Source organism: Fusarium oxysporum, chromosome 3 (assembly GCF_000149955.1).
Source record: "Fusarium oxysporum f. sp. lycopersici 4287 chromosome 3, whole genome shotgun sequence".
NCBI classification, from domain to species: Eukaryota; Fungi; Ascomycota; class Sordariomycetes; order Hypocreales; family Nectriaceae; genus Fusarium; species Fusarium oxysporum.
The window spans coordinates 894,524-916,324 of record NC_030988.1 but is presented as its reverse complement, the minus strand read 5'-3'; the positions used below and the strand labels follow the sequence as shown (position 1 = coordinate 916,324).

General features: G+C 47.9%; 7 protein-coding genes across 8 annotated transcripts; all 7 read right to left on the bottom strand.

The window, feature by feature from the left end:
* Positions 1–761: 761 nt before the first annotated feature.
* FOXG_12514 (uncharacterized protein) lies at positions 762–2,355 on the bottom strand (the record flags this gene model as incomplete). Its single annotated transcript, XM_018392314.1, has 6 exons — positions 762–829; positions 903–1,047; positions 1,336–1,453; positions 1,865–1,967; positions 2,077–2,153; positions 2,228–2,355. 6 exons carry the CDS (start codon positions 2,353–2,355, stop codon positions 762–764), a joined length of 639 nt encoding a protein of 212 aa, XP_018251917.1.
* A 23-nt stretch (positions 2,356–2,378) lies between these two features.
* On the bottom strand, positions 2,379–4,678 carry FOXG_12513 (uncharacterized protein; the record flags this gene model as incomplete). Its single annotated transcript, XM_018392313.1, has 9 exons — positions 2,379–2,766; positions 2,812–2,914; positions 2,962–3,009; positions 3,059–3,244; positions 3,302–3,959; positions 4,011–4,201; positions 4,249–4,279; positions 4,334–4,542; positions 4,596–4,678. The coding sequence occupies 9 exons, from the start codon at positions 4,676–4,678 to the stop codon at positions 2,647–2,649; spliced, it is 1,629 nt and encodes a 542-aa protein (XP_018251916.1). The 3' UTR covers positions 2,379–2,646.
* Positions 4,679–7,302: 2,624 nt separating this feature from the next.
* Positions 7,303–8,065, bottom strand: FOXG_12512 (uncharacterized protein; the record flags this gene model as incomplete). The annotated part of the gene is made up of 2 exons (XM_018392312.1): positions 7,303–7,770; positions 7,823–8,065. The coding sequence occupies 2 exons, from the start codon at positions 8,063–8,065 to the stop codon at positions 7,303–7,305; spliced, it is 711 nt and encodes a 236-aa protein (XP_018251915.1).
* A 1,765-nt stretch (positions 8,066–9,830) lies between these two features.
* FOXG_20962 (uncharacterized protein) lies at positions 9,831–10,898 on the bottom strand (the record flags this gene model as incomplete). Its single annotated transcript, XM_018401290.1, has 1 exon — positions 9,831–10,898. The coding sequence occupies one exon, from the start codon at positions 10,896–10,898 to the stop codon at positions 9,831–9,833; it is 1,068 nt and encodes a 355-aa protein (XP_018251914.1).
* A 2,350-nt stretch (positions 10,899–13,248) lies between these two features.
* On the bottom strand, positions 13,249–14,388 carry FOXG_20961 (uncharacterized protein; the record flags this gene model as incomplete). Of its 2 annotated transcripts, none has more annotated exons than XM_018401288.1 (2): positions 14,168–14,388; positions 13,249–14,101 (listed from the first exon to the last, which is right to left on the bottom strand). In XM_018401288.1, the coding sequence occupies exon 2, from the start codon at positions 13,480–13,482 to the stop codon at positions 13,249–13,251; it is 234 nt and encodes a 77-aa protein (XP_018251912.1). In that variant the 5' UTR covers positions 13,483–14,101; positions 14,168–14,388. The 2 variants fall into 2 exon arrangements, with proteins under 2 accessions (XP_018251912.1, XP_018251913.1); XM_018401289.1 differs by having other exon boundaries at positions 13,249–14,093.
* A 2,061-nt stretch (positions 14,389–16,449) lies between these two features.
* FOXG_20960 (uncharacterized protein) lies at positions 16,450–17,528 on the bottom strand. Its single transcript, XM_018401287.1, has 2 exons — positions 17,000–17,528; positions 16,450–16,931 (listed from the first exon to the last, which is right to left on the bottom strand). The coding sequence occupies exons 1-2, from the start codon at positions 17,403–17,405 to the stop codon at positions 16,879–16,881; spliced, it is 459 nt and encodes a 152-aa protein (XP_018251911.1). The 5' UTR covers positions 17,406–17,528; the 3' UTR covers positions 16,450–16,878.
* Positions 17,529–18,827: 1,299 nt separating this feature from the next.
* On the bottom strand, positions 18,828–21,226 carry FOXG_12511 (mitochondrial chaperone BCS1). The gene is made up of 3 exons (XM_018392311.1): positions 20,567–21,226; positions 20,359–20,518; positions 18,828–20,306 (listed from the first exon to the last, which is right to left on the bottom strand). Exons 1-3 carry the CDS (start codon positions 21,074–21,076, stop codon positions 19,105–19,107), a joined length of 1,872 nt encoding a protein of 623 aa, XP_018251910.1. The 5' UTR covers positions 21,077–21,226; the 3' UTR covers positions 18,828–19,104.
* Between the last annotated feature and the right edge of the window lie 575 nt (positions 21,227–21,801).

Here is a 21,801-nt window from a genome sequence, read left to right as displayed (position 1 = left end):
CTTATACCGATGAATAGATCAGGTGTATTTATTGTAAAGATTCTTGGTTTCTACATAAATGCAGAAATAATAAATCTTGCTATTTCTTAACAAAACGAATGTGGTAGCACGATAACGACAGGCAATATAACAAACACCAATAACAAACTCTCTCCACTCTGGCGATGTATTTAAACCTCCCAAAGAACAAGACCTCCCAGGTTTGACAAATAGGCTCTTTTGCGTTGGCAATGATGACCATGGCGGGCAGGCAGTGTTGCCCTTTCAGCTTTCAAATGTCAATGCTTGATACTTATAACTAAAGTCACTAGACTTACCGCTTCACAGCCTAGCATGAAGGACATTTTCCAGGGAGAATCCTGCACTGGCTGGTATCTGTGATTAAAGGATCACATCGCTTTTTGGTGCCTGCATCGACACCCAAGCAGAGGTCGTAGTAAGGTTCACCATCCGCTCTTGAATGACCGCAGTCACGGTACACCTTGGTTGGAACAATGTATTTGCACATGGTTACAACAGAATAATAATGGATAATAATTGCTGGGGAAGTATGGCTAAGAGTGGTCTCGGTGCTTGATGTTAAGGCAAATACGCATTGTCTTTGGGTTGACATTCGTCCTTATATAGCTAACATCATTTACGACTAACCGGCCCTCGACAGGCAGCAATCGCAAATGATCCATACAGGCGCTCACTGACCTGGGAGTTTTTACACTTTCAAGAATAGCCGGAAGCCGTCCGTCCAGTGGTTTGCGAAGAAGTCAAGCGTGCAGCAGCGACATTTGCATGTTGGTAGCATTAGTACTGTATCTCTCGATTTGTGTGTGAACTTCTTACCAGGTGACAGCAGGTTGCAGCCAATTAGAATGTCCTATGTTAAGAATACCAACTATTCCACTTACCCAATTCAGCCTTGACCGAAAGCCCTCGCATATCCTGCAAAAACCTCCCGCTTTCTATTGGCTTAAAGATCGCGCCGTTTGTGTGATTGTTGGTGATGAAAACTAATTCACGTCCACGCCTTGTTGGTAACCTCCTGCCAGCCACCTGTCAACTGATCAGAGTAATAACATTGGCCACTTGGTAAGGAACCTAGCATTACATGTAACGTCTCTCCTCCTCCCATCCAACGGAACCGACCTCTCCCCCCCGGTATGTGTATATGATGGCACTTGCATGATTCCACCATGCTACACAGGTGCTTAACTCACTGATACTATCAAAGATAGTCTACAGGGCGCCTGGAAATTTGTTCTCAAACAGGCCAACATTACATGTGGTCCAGCGAGTTCATGTACGAACGCTTCATCTGTGTGGCAAGGTGTATGGACATACCCGGATCTTGCGAGGGGGCATAGATTTCTGCCAATCGGATTCTGTCAGGCAAACCGGAACACGCAGCGCTGACCTGTCGGCTTGTTCCCGTCCACCAACTCGGTCACTGCAAGTCAGGCTCGGAAAGGAAAAGTTCATCTGCCTCACGTCCTAGTTGGGTGGGTCCGGTGGCGCTTCCTCTTCCCAAGTATTTTTCCTCATCCCTTCGGGGGTCTTTTGCCATTGCGTCAGTTCAAGCTTTACTCGGAAAGAAATCATATGCCACATCTAGCCCATGGAGGCTAATACTACGGCTTCAGGCCAGCTGTAGCCTTCAAAGAGCCTCATTTTCTTCGTTCAGTATCTTCCATACGTACTGTAGTATGTAGCAAAAGAAGATTACTTTTACCTTCACGCTGGAATTCACAGTTTACCCTCATGCGTTAAGGAATCGGTAGCTGATGGACAGAGATCGCGCCTGGAAACTAGGTCTATGTGGCAACCGAGGAGATAGAGCAGGATGAATTGTATCTTTGAGGCGTTTTTTTACCTATTACCGAAAGCTAAGAAGGCGCTGAAGACGACTCCGCCGGTTCTCCGTTCGACTACTGACTGCGGCATCTGCTGCTGCATGCTGTCAGCATTTGCTCGTGCTATCTATTGATATCGTAGCCTCGATGAATCGTTCTAGGCACAGCGAACTGCTTGTTATAACTTCCAGATGCATTGTATAGAAAAGAATGAAGTTGGTGGTCCACTCACACACTCTTTTCGAGGTGGAAGGATCGTTTTCAGAACCAGGATGGCCACCTTCGGGATTAATCCAGGCCATAGTCAGCCTGGAGGGCGAAGTAGTGGCTGTGTGTTAGATGAGTAAAATGAGTCACATATAATCTAAAGTTCGTTTGTGGACCACGAATAAAGGCCTTGCGACGAAGCATCTTCTCCCTCATTGGCGAATAAATAACCGAGAGGTTGAGGATTGAGCACGAAGTCCTTCGGTGCCGAAGAAGACATTGATTTGGCCGTCAAAGCAGTCATCATCACTTTAGGTTGTAAGTACTTGGGGGAGTAAATATCGAAGAAATTAAAACTGTACAGCGAATAATAGAGGAGTAGGAGAATTTAAAATAAACTTGAAGATGATCAACATGTAACGCCGCAGACTGGTTTCTGCCACACATCTGGCTATATATACTGTCGCGATTCTACAGTATAACCTTCCTAACCAAAGGCACTCGTTGACTTGTGTTGCTCCCAATAATCCATTCATATTGATCTGTCGGCTGCCTCCAGACAGACTATTGTTTATCTATAACAGTAGCCTATTCGTTAGATGAGTGAAAGTAAATCGTGGAGTCTCTCTGGGTTCTCGGTCGCTTGCTCATTGTTGTGGGGTGAGAGTAGCAGTCCTGCTAGATGTTTTTTTGACTCTTGCTTTTTCATGACGTTCTGTGCTCTTGTTAGAGATGTCCGGCTGATGGCAAGGTAGTATACCTCTTCAAATGAGTCGCTCACGAAGAATCGCACAGTAGTCACCTCCCGTTCCTGTCCTATGCGGTGAATACGCGCGAGGGCCTGCTCCTCCACGCTCGGGTTCCTAGAGAGTTAGTTACCCATGAATCAAGCAATAGCTGAAAGCCCTACCATTGTGGCTCCATGATGTAAGCTCTACTTGCTGCCGTCAAGGTAAGGCTAGAAGCTGTCAGCAGTCGATCGTGCATGAGGCTAGCCATTTGCTTACCCATTCGCACCGCAAGCCAAAGTCAAGAGCAAGACACGAATAGAACTATGTTCTCGGAACTGTTTAATAACCTGCATTCGATCCTTTGGTGGTACACCCCCATCAAATCGAATACTCTGGATGCCTGACTGACTAAGACCATTTTCGATAAGCTCGAGGGTCCGCGTCCATTCTGAAAACACAATACTAAGACAAGTCAGCTACTTTGGATTGCTGTAAAGTGAGGCCAGACTGGGATCATACCACTTTTCGCTGACCTCACGAGCCTTGATGTCTGTGATCAGGGCTACTACCTTTGATGGCAGGCCCTTGTTTGTCTGTGGCAGCACGCCCGGCAAACTCGACTCAAGCTGCGTCTTGAAAATACTTTGCACAACGGTTTCCCCGTTCTCACATTCTGAACTTTGTTGTCCCATGGTATGCCCTGGCTCATAGTGCGATCCTAAAGAACACACTCGCCGTAGGGATATTATCTTCTGGAAAACGTTGTTTTTGGCTCTTTTCTGGAGAAGATTGTGATCCTTCTTCACGTCCTCGAAAATACGGCATCGAATCTGGTTATATACAGCCCGCTCTTCGGGATCGAGGTTGACAGCATATCGTATATCTTCTCTGGGCGGAAGCCTGATCGCTGCCTTGCTCCGCCTAAGCATTAGGCATCTCAACAACAACCTCAGTCTCCGAATAGCCTCTTCGGGCTGTCTCTCCTTCCATAGACGAGATACATCAACATCGAAACATTTCCGATCAGTGTAAGGGTGTGCTCTGATGAATGTGAAGAGTGTCGCAAGATCATCGAGTCTGTTCTGAATAGGAGTGCCGGTGACAGCCCAGTAAGATCTGGCTTCGAGTGCGCAAACAGCTCGAGAAACTTTCGAGCTTTTGTTACGGACCGTATGAGCTAGTTTTGTCAGCCTAACTAGTCATCATGAACATGCCCAGTCAACTCTACCTTCGTCAAGAATGATCCTCCTCCACCGGACAGAGAACATGGTATTACTCTGAGAATCCCTTGGCCGACTCCATTCGGCAGCAATGGTTTGGTATGTTGTCAAAACTATACCGCAACTCTCGAGCTGCGCTTTAGATAATAGCCGACCGTTTCCATGATACAAATAGACACGCAGACCGTCTTCGACATGCCTATTGCAATATTAGCGTGGAGTTTTAGGGCGGGTGTGACCACGAACTCAGAGAGCTGCTCCTTCCAGGTCCCCATTACTACATAATATTAGTCTAATTGCTGAGAAATAGAGTCCGAGGACGATTCCTTACAAGATGGAGGAACAACAATAAGAGTAGACAGAACGCTTGTTGGGACGTTTTCGCTAGTATCCACTTCATTCGACTTACTTTGCAAGTCTGTTGCAACTAATGCCATCATTGCCAAGGTCTTCCCAAAACCCATGGGATCAGCTAAGATGTCTCCATAGCATTGAATGGGCTCTTCAGACTGAGAAGTATTGGAGACTCTGTTTACAAACCTGGGCCGGCACCTAATTAGCGGGAGGTGTAGGTAACATCAGCATCAACTCACAATCGTCCCTGTTCTGTGTCCGCAATCTCCCAAACGCCTGGTTCTTTATCAGAGAACCCCCATCCTTCTTCGCGCTTCAGCATAAACGTAAGAGCTTGCTTCTGATGTCTAATACCTCGTTAGATACAAGTCCCGTACGATATGTACGCTAATCCTTGCCTTTTCAGTGGTGTCCTGATGAACTCGGGCTGGGTCAGCCTTCCTCCCAGATCCATCATGGCATATTAGCTCATCTAGAAAGTCGGGCTGCCCAAAGATGTCCTCTACAGGTAGAGCCTTCAAAGTTGAAGTAGCTTTCTCTCTGACAGGATTCTGCAACAAGTTCGCGCCATGGTTGGTATCTGGAATAGCTTTTAGAGAAAAAGAGACGAGAACATGAACTGGGGTGAGTTACGATTGGAAATCGCAGGCAACGGAAAACTCGAGAATTGCTGGCTGACGGCGGAGGAAGACATGCCAGTGAAAGAGTAGTCCAACCAGCCGTGAGCAGAGCATGGAAAGACATGAAAACATGCGCCCACTGGCGTGGTACTGTAGCATCTGGCAAAGGATAGATCCAACGAGCTATAAAAGGGGGCGTTCTGGGGTGCAAAGTGAGCGTTGCCGTATGGTGTTGAAGGGACCAGTTGGTTCGTGTCTGTTGCATCAATAAACTGGCTTGGAATTACCGTAGTGGGAAAATATAACGTCTGGCCTTGTGGAATACCACCATTAGTGAACATGGAAGATCCGTTGGCATGGAAAACAGGCATCTCTTGGGATGAATGTAAATACTTCGCCCGCTTCGGGGACGGCCCGCTATATGAATTCATTCGTGTGGTGTAAGATTCTAAGCGAGCAATAAATGACTGGAGATTTCTTCTTTGAGTACTTATAAGTAGGATACAATTGGCCATTTATAGACGCCAACAAAGTTGCTACTTTTCAAGATCGGGCCCCAGACCTGAGAAGGCTGAGCACTGAGCACTGGCCGTCGTGCTCACACAAGGGGCTGATTGATGCGCAAAACATCCTGGACTAGTCACACCGTGCATGTAGAGGTAACTATGTGCTTGAAAAGACCCTACGAGAGAGGAGAGACAATACGGCGTTGACAGTAACGGTTGACTCATGTCAGATCAGGGTAGAGTTGGTGAGCCTTGGCCCCTGTAAGGGATAAATTGCACTGCCAGATTTGCATTGCATGGCAACGGGCGAGGCAGGCTCCAGCGAGCATTTCTCACGCCTGCTTATGGTTAAGTGACAAGCGGCACACGCATGCTCAAATATTGAGCATATAATTTGATCTTGATTGGATGAAACGGTCTCAGCTCGCTTAGATAATTAGAACACGATGCGACTCGGCTCCGTCTATCACGTTCGGACCGGGCGTAAGTGGATTTAGGGCTTAGCGGTGACCCATGGCTAGCCTCCGATTGGCTACATGGTGTTCTCTGTGACATGGCGTGCGTTTGAGTCCCCTGGACAGGTTTATCAATTCGAGTATCCCTCAATGACGCTAGCAGAGGCTTCGAATTGGTTTCCTCACATTGCTCCAATGGCAGTGAACCATGTCACGCCGGCACGTTTTCCCATTGGTCATCCTCTGCGCACCTGAGAGGCCAGTGTGTAAAGCCATTCTTGGGAGGATCAGAAATTTAGATCTTATATATATATAGAAAGTAGCATTTCCATTACATTACATGGGTGACCCTAGAACATAAAGAAGGCTGGTGTAACCTTATACAGGGCTTCTCGATCAGCGCCGCTAAATGTTTGTTGAGAGTTAGGCACGTTGAGCTGAAAGGCGAATGGAATCATCCGGCTCATTCGCTCATTGCGAACAAAAGCAATTTCCTAGACATTAATGGATTCCTTCACGCTTTTTGATGAGGTGAAGCCTGTGTTATAAGCAGTGACCTAAGGAGCGCTTATTGGCCCGGTTGGATAGGTGAGTAGTCTCAGGTCTGTCGAGTCGTCTCCATTTATACTGAAGAAAGGCGTTTACATCACGCTTGGATACTCAACTCACCCGAGAGCATCCTCAAAGCAGATCAATAGTGGCAGGCCGACATATTACGGCGGGAGGCGCTCATGAATATATCCTCACCAGTAGCATAATTTCAATCGCATTAATCAACACATAAATCACTAAGTCAGAATGTTAGAGAATCCCTTTCTCGTAGGCGTAGATTACAAGCTAAGGAGGCATCGTGGTTTCTATATGTGTTTCCGCGCAATTAGCAACAATACCGTATCGACAGGCATGACGAAGACATTCGTCTCGATCCTTGAAGACGTTGCAACCAGCCAGTTTATATAAAATAATCCTAGCCTTTCCTCTGTTGCCTGAGTGAGTCTCAAAGTTAGAGAGCTTCGCATCTTTAGCAAAGACCGTCAAGAACTCCGTAGCCATCGCCAACTACATCATAGAGCTCATTGGCAGATTACGGTTCGCCTGGTAGAAACCAACCTCAAAAGTGAGTATCCATCCTCGATAGGTGACAGCTCTTTCACTAGTGTCTTTGTGTCACTGGAGCAACACCACGGCAATCCCACGCTCGCTTCAATTCACCGTTAAGAGGGCTTATGTGAGGTTGGGTGGAGCTAGGTTGCATGTAAGAGGCAGGCCTACCAAGCGTGGTGTTCCATTGTCTAAGAACTAGTTAGCAGGCTGCTAGATGATATGACAAAAGACTTTAACTTATTGAAATAGTCGCGATGGATTTCATGCGGGTTGGCCAGTCAGCGACATGGCCTGAGGCATCCCAGGGGCTTGCGATCCTTGTGACATCATGACCAGCGACTGGACAGCTGGGGACTCACTTTTGCTGACCAAAGGGCCCGCGAAAATAGGAGGTGTAATGGGGTGATTGGTATAACTGACTTGTCGGGCACCGTGTATATCCAAATGTTGATCAATGGACCCTGTCCGGTGGATTACTGGTTGGAATGAGTCGTTACCTCGAGGAGGGCTTGATTGAGTGGAAGGATGAGGGCTGCCATAGGGAAAGTTGGGTTTCAGGACGAATGGCTTTTGAACATCTGCTGAGAAAGCATCTCGTAGAGCATTGATTTGATTCTCCAACTCTGGCATCGGCCATGCTTCCATCACCTTCTCCAACACCCTCATGTGCCTCGTCAAATACTCGCGAGCATCACCGTTGAGCTCGGGGTCTGGAGAAACAATTGCAACCTATTGAAAATGAGTCAGTTCGTGTCGACAGTTATCCTCACCGAAAACCTACCAGATGAATGGCAATGCAAGAGAGGCCTACATAAAGAGAGAAACTGAAGCCTCGCTGCATACACTGGAGTCCTGTGAGTCCAAAAGAGTTGAGGGTTGCCTCCTGAAGATTACACAAGGCCTTGGCAGAGCTATAGCAAATCATCATGTGGCGTTTCCATTGTCCGTCCGGTGAATTGTGGTCAAGGAATGACAGGATAGGTCGATGGAAGAGAATCATGGCCAGATAGTAGTATCCGTGCATGTTTCCAATAAAGTGCGAGGGAATCCAAGTAGGCGATCCATCTGATGGGGGACTTTATGATGAAGACGTCGCTGGTTGGCTGCTGGGGGACGGACGTGACTCTAAAGCTTGGCCTCCCAGTGCCCTAATCTGGCCTGGAGCATGGATGCTTTGCCTGGCCGCCAGTTCCTCCTTGCTCTCCCCTCGGGGTGAGCAGATGATAGAGAATCCCTGGCTGGCGGTATTTGAGTTATGATAGGGCTCAAATTATAGGGGAGGGATAAGTGACAAGGGAAGGGGAATGAAGATGTAGGAAAGGAGAACCAGCGTCCATTGGGGACTGACAAGAGAAAAACATTTAGGGCCGGCTATAGACTCGCGGCGCAAGTAAATTGATGGCCGGTGCCCTATGAAGGAGATGCGATGATAGAAAGTATAGGCAGCCAAGTGAGTAACAGTAGTGTATGTTTTGATTATTCCATGGAAAATCAAGGATGTATACCCTGGGCCCCAGCGGGACAGCCGCGCGTTCACTGATACACGACGGTGCATTGAGATCTCTCGCACTTGGTTGTCGGCGTTATATTATACCACTCTACTCTCCTACTGATCGAGACGGGAAGCTATGGGAAGATGCCGGTGGGTGTTATTGTTGATGAAGAAGGGGGTTGGCTCTCACAAGATCTCACCAATCCTTAGTCTCCTTCCCTTCTTTGTCCTATGCTTGGTTATCTCGACAACTCTCCCGCTTCCTTGCTTCCTTCCTTCCTTCCATTCTTCACAGGGGACTCGACGTATATATTTAGCTTTGGCGAAGAACATGGCATAGGGCTTGTTGGAGGGATTGTCCCTGTACACGCCTGGAAACTGAGGGGACTAACTCTTGACTGGTCATTTGTAGATAGGTAGGTGATTCGCAAGCCAGCCTTACGACAGCCGTCCTGTGAGTACCTTGTCCCAAGGGCATGTGGTGTCCCAAATCTTGGGATCTGGTCCTATCAAGGAATCAGCTATCTTGATTGTGCAGGACATCATCAGGAGCTTTACTAACATTGTCAATCGCCCGAGTTCAAGTCAAATTTCCCTTTCGGCTGACTCTGTACAGGGCCTCGCCGCCTCCTGCCTCGCTCCCCTTGCTCAATGACGCAGCTTGCGGTGGCTGTTGAGGTTATTCCAGAACGATATTTATTACTTTCGATCTCATACCAGAGACGTGTAAAATTAGCTGACTCTACCGGCCAGTGAGTTCCAAGGTCGCCCTGAAGACCATTCGCAGCCGAATTTTATTTTTGGGAGGGCTAGAGAGCAATTGCGTGTTGTTAAATAATTTCTTCAACAGTGTGGGCGAAGAAAGAGCTATCAACGGCTTCATGAGAGTACTTTTGCAGTTCTTGACCCTTCCACTCATGCTGGCACGCTCTTTTCCAAGCCCCTCAAGAGCAGAGGCATTATTCGTGCAGAAGATAAGTTTGCTAATGAGGATTGCTACTCTCCAGCTTGAAGTCAGAATCGGGTGTCTTGGGTTAGCATAAGCGATGTCATTGTCAATATGGCGTTCGGTGATGAAAGCGTTTCGGCGAGGCATTGCTGATGCTGCAGGAAAGAGTTGAGAAAAGGGCTGGTCAGCCTGATTAGGCTGTAGCCAAAGACCGTCATCTTGGTGAGACTCGACATCCCTCACTCAGGGAGAGGATCAGAAGGGATAGTGAGACTGGATAACGTAAGGCGTGGTGATTGATGAAAGCTTGGTATCCCCTCGGGTGGATTGCAGGAAGAAGATCCTCAGCTAGCTCTCGACTCCATTCGGGCCAAAGACGATGAATGCTGTTCCACTTGATAGGTCGACTCGCATATTCTTTAAATCAATTGGAGGTTCGCTTGTGTTGGGTGAGCTGTTTCTGTCAGAAATAATGATGGGCTCATCGTCAGATGATGATTCGTCGTCATCAGATGGTTCCAGCTCTCTTTGAATGCTATCGAGTTCAATCTCCGGATGACTGGCATTAGGTCTCCTCCCAGTTGGTACGGTCATGCTTTCAAGGCATGCTCTCTTATTCGAGTCGATGGTAAGTTTCACGGCGACCTGGTCAGGATGGTATTGTGGTTTTTCCGCTATAAGTGAAAAGGATAAGCCTGGTGGCTGGCAATGCCGCCGTGTTGGAGACCATCTTTTTCTAGTCGGATTCGCTATACCTTGTTTAGGAAGTATTGTATCGTTTCCGAGTTTCTCTCTCGTTTGGGGGGCTGCTAGTCTTTGTAAAGGTTTGGGGGACAGACGCCTCTCCTGCATCTGGGCTCTCTTGCCATGGTTACCACTGAAGGCTCGGCCTATGCCAGTCTGAGGGTTTGGTTTGACTATCAATGGCGCCAATGATGAATTCGATACCTTGGCAGCCTCCAAGCCCTCCAAATTTAAAGATCTTCGGAGACTTTCACCAGAAAGTGTTGTTGGTTTCAGGGCACGGATGGCTTCTTCTGCAGAGCCAGTCTCGACAGCAGAGTATTTCAAATCAGAAGTATGTGGGGATTCCCAGTCCATGTGCTGCTCAAGTTCAAGCGGGTCATTTAGAGAGGAAAAGACGACACCAGATATGTCAGCGCTTGTTGTAGTTCCCGCTGTAGTCCAGTTGAGGCTGTTTTGCATAGTTTGCATATCATCGAAACCCGCCAAGCCAGTTGAAGCTCTGGGGTCTTGAAGTAACAGTGCCTCGTGATCCCGGTCAAAAGATGATGGGTAGTGGTGGCCAGATTGGAAAGGTATGGTGAAGAGGGTTTCCAAGTCAGAGTTGAAGCCCATGAAAGGGTCCCAAGGCGTCTTCAATGGGATCCATTCGGAGATCTGGCCATTTTGCATGTTGTGTTTGCCTGGGATTCTCCGATCTCCCTCAATCCAAAGCTAGTGGTGACTTCGTGGTCCGCGTTGGCTCCATACATTCGAAGCTATCTTTCCCTCGCTCCTTCCAAGGTTCAGGTTTTCTTTTTGCCTCTTAAGACTATCCAGGGACGCTGTCGTTCGAACGTTGACGGGCTGCTGCGGGCAGAGATAGAGATAGACGAAAACCTGTGTTGATACCGTAGTTGGCTGTTTGCTCGTGAGCCTATCAAAATTGTGGGAAGGGATAGAAGGGCTCAAAGAGGCATTGAAATTTACGGTTGTCTTGCTTGTACGGACACTTCTTGGATCTTGAGTGCCCGCACCAGAATTTGTGCGCACTTTCACAGTTCAACTGCCCTTTGTGTCGCTTAAGCCCAACGGATGGTAACAAACAGCCAATGGATCAACGCTGAGTGGTCTCGTATAGTGGGGGGTCACCGTTCTAATTACAAAGTCCTGTGCAGCTACTTCCTTATAAGCACAGGAAACAGGCCGCATCAGTGCAGTAACTTAGCCTGAGGCAGGGAAGGCCGGATCTGATGGACCAACCAACCAGAATACAAGGGTATATCATGAAGCAAACGCTAGCCTGCAGGCACTCTATAGCAACCTGCATGTACTGTCGTCTACGCCAATGGGGATCGGCTACTCCCGACGCGGTCAAAAAGTGTACTTGACCAACATCTGCACCAGGGAGCAAGTCTCGATAACTATGCGTCACGAATTAGGGTATTCATCTATCAGGAGGAGGATGTACAGCCAAATACAGTGAACAATACAGCCTAGCCGATAGCTCTTATGTTAAAAGAAGTCTTTCAAGGCCGATGTCAAGAAATGTGGACTCAGACGCAAGGTAACCCCGGCGGAAAGTCCACCACTCAAAACAGATAAACGCGCGCGTACTGTTGCTGTTCCAAACCCCGCACTGACTTGATGGACCAGTATCAGGTGGTGGGTGCGTCGTTCAACTGCCAACAGGAAACTGGCGCCTCGACTGTGTAGGGTTTATTAATAACCTGAACAACAGCACCATGTACAGATGAAAGTACTATATCGTTGACTGGATGATACTAAATTCGCTAACCTCGAACTTTGCCTAGCACTTTCTTATAAAAAGGATTTCTTTTTTAAATTATTTTCCCCTCATTGCTTTGCCGCCATCATGCAACTCCGAAGCAGCTCTTGCTGCACCAATCAGTCTCGCCAAGGAAAGGACAAGCTGCCGCCGATATTGTCTGTCCCATCTAGGCGAGGCCAAAGGGAAGCTCTCAACACAAACGTACCCAGCGCAGCAAGAGAAAGATCTCTAAATAAAGAAAATAAACCACCATTTGTCTCGAGATTAAAGAAGAAGAGAAAGCAACGCAAACCACTACAGGAGTTCAAGGAGAGACTCTTGATCGATGATTTAACTGCAAAACATCACATGGAAATCAGATGAGGGGTATTCAGACTCGATCATGCTATTTCAGGCGCAGTAACAGTGTGCAACCACTGTCAATACGTCTCGGTGTCTTGGCCAGATGCTTGCTTCTCTCAACCTCTTCTCTTCATCCAAGCGGGCCTTTCTTTCCAATTCTTCGAGAGCATTTGAGCCAGACAAGCTTTCCCACAAGCTTCACGGTTAACTTCTGTTGCTTTACCTGGATGGACATGCTCTCATCACCATAGCTAGCATCGCCTTGCCACTCTTGGGAAATGGTCAGCCGATGTATTTATAGCAGATACGAATTAAAGAATTATCCTACTCGGATATTGCGATTCATTCTTCTGGGTCCCTCCGTCCCCGGTACATAAACCGCAGTTTGGTTACCTCATTCCGCATAGTCGCATTGGTATAAATAATGTATGCCTCGACATGAACGAGTTTATACTTCGTGATGGCCTCGACCAGAGGATTGCTGGTATCCCGTTTGAAGTCAGACTCGGATGCATTGGGTAGCATGAGCGAGGTTAATGTCCATATGGCATTCGGTGATGAAAGGGTTTCACCGAGATATTGCTTGTGTTGCGATACGGATTTGAGAGGGTGCTTTCCCGTCATGATACGCTGCAGGGGTTTTAATAAGCCGTGGTTCAACCTTGGAAGCCAAGACAACTGCAACGGATGAAGCTCAAGGGGCAAATGGAGCAGCGGATACTGCTAACAGGGCTTTCTCAAGGATGCAGCCGTGTTGCATGGAAGTTGCAGCAGATAGGAAGTTGCTGCCTCACCGTGAAAGTGCAAAGTCGCGACATGAGAGGGACATGGCCAACATATGTAGAACACTTAATATAGTGGAAGCGTCAGAACTCCCGCAATACTGGCAAACGGCTCAGCGGGAGTATGTTACGTTGCCGTCACTTTGTCGTGTTTGCTAGCGCCAACCAATATGCCAAGGATCACCTGGACAATCATGTTCAACAAAGCCTGCATACCCTTCCTCTTCATCTCGTTCCTCTTCTGTCCTTGCTCCTGCTTCCATTGGCTGTTCTTGTAGATAAATGGATCGGCTGCCTCTCTGTATTTGTTTTCCTTCATCGGATATCCAATGGGTTCTGGCTCACTACGAGACGATCTCATCAAACAAAAACCATACAGATTCGTGTGACTTGAACTTGATGGCGTGAATCGAGGCCAGGGTATTGCATGAGGTAGATAGAGTGTGAACTACGGGATTACCCTGTAAGAAGCCATGGCAATTCGCCTTCCATGGCCGCATGTTGACGGTAAAGATGAGTCTTGCACCGGATCGATATGTAGTCAAGCCACTCCACCCCACTGTCGTCGCTACCTGTAGACGACGCCATCTCTCGTTTCATACCAACCTCGGCATCGCTGGCTACGCGTGAGCGGGGAAAATAACAATGCATTGACTTGAGAGTTGGCAAATCTTGACAACCGGCATGAACGTCTACAAATGTCAGAATAAAAGCCAGCGCCAGTTCATCTAAGCGAGAGGTGAGAGACAGGGAGACACAAAAACAAAAAGGGGTATCAATCACTATTGGATCAATCAGTCATTGCCAAGGCTCAACCACGATTCTCGAGGGCCATTGCTCAGAGTAAACGTATTCATGCCGTATGGTGCTTTCTCCTAAAACGAGGAGGTTTTGCAATACGTCGATGTATTGTATCCAAGTAGCTGTCTGTTGCCCTCTTAGCCCTTTCATCTGATATGATCCGGATAAATTCTGAGAGGCTGCGTTAGAGCATTTTAGTAATGAATAGCAGGCTTTAGCTATACAATGAGGGAATTGTTTCTCACCGATTCAAAATGTCATCCTCCAGTCTTCGTAGGCTTTGGCCTCGGTGGCGGCCTAGGTGAGCCCGTTGTGTCATACGCCCCGCGACCCATGGATGAGCCTTTCCTTGATGATAGTTTTTGGAATGGGCTTGACAACTTACGGTAGGTAAGCATGGTCTGATGGCTTCGATGCGTCAGGGGCACCTTTATATAAGTCCGACGTAGCTAGATTCGCCTGCAAGTAGTTTATCATGCGAAAAAGGAGACGGTGAAGAATAAGTTCCGCGTTGGAGCTTGGAAGACTGACCTCCTTAAAGCTAGATTAGGGTGGTTAAAGTTTGATTCTGACGTTGTCCCTGTGCTCTCGTCACAGTGAATTGAATGCTTTCATACTGTCGAACAGCGTGCGCGCTCCAAGTAGCGATTGAGTCTGTGTCAGAGAGCCCACCTTCTACATGAAAACGACGTAGCGCTGTACCTTTATACAACAAGCCTATACTCTGTTAATTCTATGTTTAAGAAACTGTGCTGTTTTGCTTTAATCGTCAAAGCTTCCCTTGCTCCTCGGAAGTGATGTCTCTCGAAAATGGAGACTACTGAGGGATGATACTGAGACTACTGGTACTCAGTTAAGTAAAGCCTCCCAAGCAACGTGATTGGCATCATAAACGGCAGAAAGCGCAAACCGTTTGTCCACTAGAGTACTGCCACTTTGAACCTTCACCTGATCCGTCAATTGACACTTTGCCATTTATCTGCTAGTGTTTTATCTGGCTACGAACCGTTGATGCAGCCTTAAGCGCGCATTAGAGACACTTCCTACCGGGAACATCTCCCTTGCCAGGTGCACGGTCATAGGCGGAAGAGCCACTTGGCAGTCCCAGATAGGAAGGTCGCTTCGTTACTTTATTATCTAGCATTCCAAGGGACCTTTTTGTTTGCATGGATGGTCAAGAGAGGGTGGGGGTGTGCATAATCGACGTTTCGCCGAATTATTTCCTGCTCCAAAATACCCATTTTAAGGTATTTACACTAGCTATGAGGCGCTCCTGTCGCGTTGTTTCCTTTTGCTGTGGCGTTTGACTCATCCATGACTGGTGAACTCGACCAACGCATGTGTCAAACGTCCGTTAGGTCGATTCCTTTCTTCTTCCTTTTTAGTTTAGTACTGATGTGTGTTCCTTTTCTCCGAGATGGTCTTACTTACGCCATCTCTAGAGCCTTGGCAAAGCTATTAGCCTCTACTGGGCAGCTGTGCGGCTAGACTGATTGACACGCCCAGCCGGTTCAGGCAATATAAGACGTGTGATGGCCAGTAGTGGCTGTAGACGGTCAGTGCGCCAACACTGTGGTAGGGCTGATCATATGATATACAATCCTCGAACACCAGGAGAAGAGGTTCCGCCAAGCTGGCTTCCGCACAAGTTCAGGTCGACCGAGGACAGCGCAGGGCGCGTTCAGGCCGAACATGTACGATCAGTGGGCGAGCACAAATGTTGGCAAGACCATCTGGAATTACACCTCGTCATCACCAAAGCCAAATGAGTCACGGAATGATAAATGGCTGATGAACAGTCGAGCGCTCATACTCTATAAATCCACCGGCATCAGACGCACCTTCAAGTGTGCATCGACCAAGCCAACTGTAGATGAGGATACAATATCAGTGCATTGGCACCGCTGATTTCCCAAACATTATCACTGGATTACTAAGAGCGGCCTAGGGTCTCATTTACTTGAACGGTGCCGCCGATTTCAAAGGTAGGTCGTGGACTCTGGTTGCGGCTGGTTTACGTGACCTCCACTGATCTAGGAAGTAATTACCGCTTCCTTCTTTGGCTGTGGCCTACTTTTATTGCCAAGTGTATGATACCAAGCCAGGACTCTATCGGCTAATAGAAGGAACACGTACGGTATCATTTCCTTGTTTTCACACAAGTATCATTCGTTTTGGTTATGTCCTCACTTTGGTTTCGGAAGGGGACCGGCACATCGCCAGGACCGTGTACGTGAAATGAGAATCGGTTTATAAAGTCTCCAGGACAGAGACAATGATGGTGCTGCTAGGGTAGCACATAAGCCTAGATATACTACACGGGGTGGGCCCGATTGATATTCGACAATTATATTCGATGACAGACCTGGATTTCCAACTCTGTCCAAGCACTATAATCAGTGTTTGACTCATGTAACCCCCTTAAGTCTAGTTCCTCGATCTTTAGTCCCAATGCCTCTGAGACCGACGAAAACACAGAAGGAAGAATCGACTTTTATGTCGAAGCAGTTCACTGCGATCACACTACGGGTCATGCCTCTTAGGTGTAATGAGAGAGCAGGAAGTCAAGATCCGCTTCCATTCTTGAGCGAGTTAGTTATAATATCTCTATATAGCGCCGATTATAGAAACTGATTTCTCAAAATAAGAAGTTGGAATACATAAAGTCTATTAAATGCGACCAAGAACACACCGATAGTTGGTCTTCAAAGAGGCAAGTGTACAGCCATTAATGTATTGAAACGAATGTAATAATACGCCCTCAAGCATTTTGCCAAAGGTATTGCTTTCGAAGCAAGTCGCTGCGCCTACTATTTCAGAATGATTTATAAGGCATGAACGAGGTCAGGAATGGAGACTGCAGAGGCAGCACGTAACAACTTCGTGTACAGTGTAAACATACATAGACATGCTAGAAACAAATTCACCCTGAAGTCACCGGCACATCCTCGCTCCATCAAAACGCCGACTGGAGGGAGAATGAGCGCGAAGATGATGTTGCAAATGCCACTAATAGGGTTTAGCAGTTGTATCTAAGCTAGATATATACGAGACAGGGGGAAAGGGCAATAACTTACGTGAAGTCGCGACCGACGCCCTGTCCTGGAAATATGGAGCCAGTGTGACAAGGCTTTTTAAGGCCGAGTCAAAGCTAAGTAAAGCCTCCTCAACCGGCTCATTTTCTTGGAGCAGATTCAAGCAGTCTTCCAGTGATTGAAACAGCATAACAAGGTTTGCTTTGACTAAGAAAAGAAGGGTCTCTTGTTCGCTTAGCCTCGAATCCAGCGAGGCTTCCAAACGAGCCAAAGCATCGATTCCGTGGATCCAGAGATTGAAATCGGCCAGGCGATACACTAATCGCTCATCATCAGACGTTTGCTGATTGGACAGACCGGGGTCGGTAGAGCGAAAAGTCAAGCATAGCTGGAAGGCTTTAAGACACTCAATTGAAAGGTCCCGTGCACTCAAATTCAGGTGATCCATAATTTCGAAGCCCGAAATGAACAGTTGCGCATTTTTTACGTAGGGCGGAAGATCGGGTTGCTGAAATGAGGATGATGAGACGGCACGAACATGGCGAAGAGCTGAGTATTTATTGTCGACTACCCTCACGTGACCTCAGCAACAGGTGATCTTCAGCCGCACCAAAACAGGTCATCAACCCTCCACTCGACATAGCTCAGCCTCGCGAAGAGAGAAACATGAGGCCGGCGAAATGCCGCCTGAACGCTTCATCGCGTGCGACGTGGTTACACGAGTGGCCGAAACTGTCTACGCTCTGGTGATGTAATGCGGCATTCGTCAGCGACAACGACTTGCGGGGGAAGTTGGAACAAGGCTGGGGCAAACAGCCCAAGAATCTTTCCCTGGTTATGAGCCTGATGATGCGGCTGCAAAGCTGCTGCATACCCTGTTTGAGGTTTGCATGGTGTGTTACTTGTCCATGATGTGAGACATTGGCTGAGGTGCATAGTTTCCGACTTCGGCCGGGAGTCAGATAATACCAATTATATACACATTGTGACGCTAGCCAGATTAGATTACAGGTCATGATTGAAGAAATCCATACCTTTGTCCATTGTCACCGACAAAACACTCCCAAACAAAGCCAAGGAGCAGTGCAGCGCGTTTTTGGCAAAATGAAGCCAGGATGAGCCTTGATCAAATCACTGCGGGTCCAAGCCTGCCGGAGCCGGATGGTTTTCTTCAGCATGCCAGCCAGAACCTGTTTGAGGCGCTCCACCAGCATGCAGTTTGCCATCACGCTGGAAAGTAGCCTCAAAAGTCTTGGTTGATTCTCTACCATCACCAACTCGCTCATCCCATCAGGCTTCACCTTGACGCAACGCCGCATATACAAAGTAAACATGCGCAGTTTGAAGTTGTCATCTTTTCCGAGGACATGAGCCACTGGCAGCATTTATGACTGGGTATTCCTATGTGAGTCTAATGTTAAGTGCACTTGCTATCCCACTAACCAGAACGAGGCAAACAAAAGGCCATGTTGGTGCTGTCAAGTTCTCCAACATTTCCAATGACGAAGAGGGAGACAACAGGATTTCAACTCTGAAACACATCAGTTCAGACTACTTCTGCCAAGTCTTGAACCATCGGCTTTTTGCCAAAGTCAATCTCAACGTCGCCAAAGGCGTTGGTCTTTAATGTCTTGGCAAGGACAATTACATAAAGTTACCCTATGGCCCTTGTGTCCCGAGTTGTCCAAATGTGGCGTGGTTTTCGCCCTCCAACTGCGGTCCTTGATCTCAATTGCTATAAAAAGACTTGAACGGGGAACTTATGGGAACATTGTGCATGGCTCTTTATTGATCATGTAATGGGCCCATAAAGTATATGTAGTAGCATGAAAGGAACGTATCTAAAGTGAGCTGCCGACAAACAACATTTAGTCACCGAGAGTTCGCGTCTGACAGCTCAAAAGAGCCCTCCCGTAAGACGTGGAGTTTCCGCACGGAAGGGTTTTGTTAATTATGCTTTATTACTACAAAAGGTGAGCGGTCACTCCAACCAGGAATTGGAGCAATCGTTCGGTTCCTTGAAGTGTGGTGAGGAGCAGTTATAGTCAAGCACCTCATCATTATACGACGTCTCCATTCATAGAGAGAAATACAGTCCACGCATCTACAGAAACCGCCAACTTCTGCCAACGCACTATGTTCGGCCTTTATTGGACGGTAGCAACCTTGGAATTGAGCCTTTTCTGCTTGAGAGTCGCCTCAGCCCACGCAGCAGCGTCTCCAAGTGCCTTTTGTGGGTTCTTCTTGCGCTTCAGCAAGAAACCCTGGATTTCTGCCGGCGAGAACATGTCATCCGGAATGAGCCGACCAAAGTCCTGCGAAATCTTCGTAAGCTCCTCATCCGGCAGAGTAGCCTCTTTATCCTGGTTATGCAAGAGACTGCCCTTCAACGCATTCGGTGCTGCTGACCCAGCTTTGGCGTTAGGAACTGGCTTAGTTGGCGAGACCTCGTACATTCGGTAAAAGAGCTGTCTTGCTTGCTCGCTTGTCGCGTTTTTGAAACCGACTTGTAGATCGACTCGTCCTGGTCGAACGAGAGCTTCGTCAAGTGACTCGGGCTTGTTGGTCGTCATGATGAGGATGCGACCCTCGTGTGAAGCAACACCATCGATGGCGTTGAGAAGCCCCGAAAGTGAAATGCTTTCAGCAAACAAGATATTTTTAGTACCCCTGTTGCCTTTCTTCATGTTTCTCCGTCGTCGCTTGTGTCTCCTGTGCCTCTTTGTCCCCTCTTCAGAGCTGTCCGTGTCGCTAGAAGGGCCCTTGGCCTTTTTTGGCTTCGATTTCTTTTCTTCCTTTTCCGTTTTCTCCGTATTTTTGACTTTGCCGTTCACGTCTTCAGAGGCCTCTTCGGTGTCTTCGTCATTTTCGTCATCGTTGGGGCGACACAAACCAGCCGTGTCAATATCTTCCAGAAGAACAACGCAGCGACGAGGAAGTTTTGTAAACATGACAGCCAAATCCCCTTCACTGATGGTAGGGTCTTGTAGGCTGATGACATAGACATCGATACCAAAAACTCCGGCCAATGAAAAAGAGAAACTTGTCTTGCCAGTGCCAGGTGGACCGTGGAAAAGGTAACCTCGACGAAGAGGTATTCCATGAGAAGCGTACCAATTGTAGGCTACAGGGTGCAGATAATCGTTCATATCTCTCAAGATAGCGTGTTTAACTTTGTCTTCGAGAATGACGGTTTTCAAAGGTCTGATTGGTCGTACGGCGACCGGGTGCCACATATTATTAGCCTCAAGACGGCTTTCCGTTATCTTGGGGCGGTAGATCCTTGTTTTGCCACGAGTTTTGAGGAAATGTGCTCTTTTCGCATCTGCAAAAAGCTGTTTGATAGGATCTACCGCTATGTCAGGGGGGACTTGATCTAGCGTCGGAGAGGCATAGCTTACCAACAGACCTGCCAAAACAGGATATTCTCAGTTCTTCAACGTTGCTGGATCCACCCCAACCATTTGTGCTCCTCAATGTATCTTTCGTGCGATGTACTTGAAAATAAGTCCCATTGTGCCAGAATCCTGTCGTACCCATAGCTGGGACATATCGAGGACTCTATGGCATGTTAGTGGTTTCAAACGAGATGCACATAAGAGAACTTACGTAACTGGCCGCATCGCCGGCGAAGTTAAGATACTTGGGTGAATCTTCACTTTCCTCAATACTCGTCGTGGCCATTATTTCAGCAGAGTTCTCCCCGTCCCAGGCACCATGAAAGGTGGTTTGCGCAGCAAGGCGACGATTAGTCGCAACGCCCTGCTGTTCCGAGAGAAACTGTATGAGTGTTGGATAGATCAGATCATGCTCGCTAACGTATATCTCGCACAGAAAGTAAGTGCGCACAAAGTAGTCGATCGTGGCATAGACTTGAACGAAGAGCTTAGACAAGCCCCAGAGGCAGCCAAGGAGGGTTAAGAGCAGGGACGGATCAAGGCCAAGCTGGGCCCCAGTGACACGGTGGAGGAATAGAAATAGCTCAAGCAGAGGTGATGCTTGTCCAGCAGAGAGGAGCAACGTTTCAATCGGGCCCGAGGAGTTTGGTGGCTGGGCAGTGCTGTTGATTGCCTGTAAAAAAGGGGGCCATGCCATCTTGCTCATTTTTGCAATGTCCATAGTGACGAAATAATGATGCTTGGAAGCAAGGTAAATTGTGATGGCTCGGACTTACAGAAGCGGACTTCTTTCTGTTGACAGCAATAATCTTTTAGGAAGTAAAATAACACAATCCAGGCTCTGCTTGTCTGAACCGGCGTGTCGAATACAAGACATGCTCTGGCAGGGTTACAAACCGTCCTCGGGGGCCTCTCCTCTTCTTATACTCAAGAGATCACATCAACTGGCCTCGAGTCGCAGTTGGCGGAGTGAAGTGGGGTCAAGCGGCTCTGCTCTCTGGGATGGGATCAGGCTCTGAGACGATGAGGCTCGAGAATGCCTTACCACTATACCAGAGCCGCAGAACCAATTAAAGGGAGGCTACTTTACTCAAAATGTGGGGACTTGTTGTCGTATTTGGGTTTTGATGGCCGGAAACTTCGCGACGAGCCTCACCCGTTGCGCCCTCGTGTACAAACGTTAGGCCCAACATGTGCCCCGCCGTAGGCTACTCTCCCAATGTGAATGCCTTTAGCCTCCTCGATACCCCTGCCGTCCCCGTATTTCCGCTCCACCGGCAAGGTAATCAATTTCCTCACCGAAGGCCAGGGTCCGGCTTGACGTATCATGTCAGTGCTTATCCCTGAACTCGGCCTACAAGGAAGAAGATGTTTAATGACGGGCGATTTTACTCAAGAAACCATATGAAGATCGACCATGGCGCACCTGGGAGATGCCTGAAAACG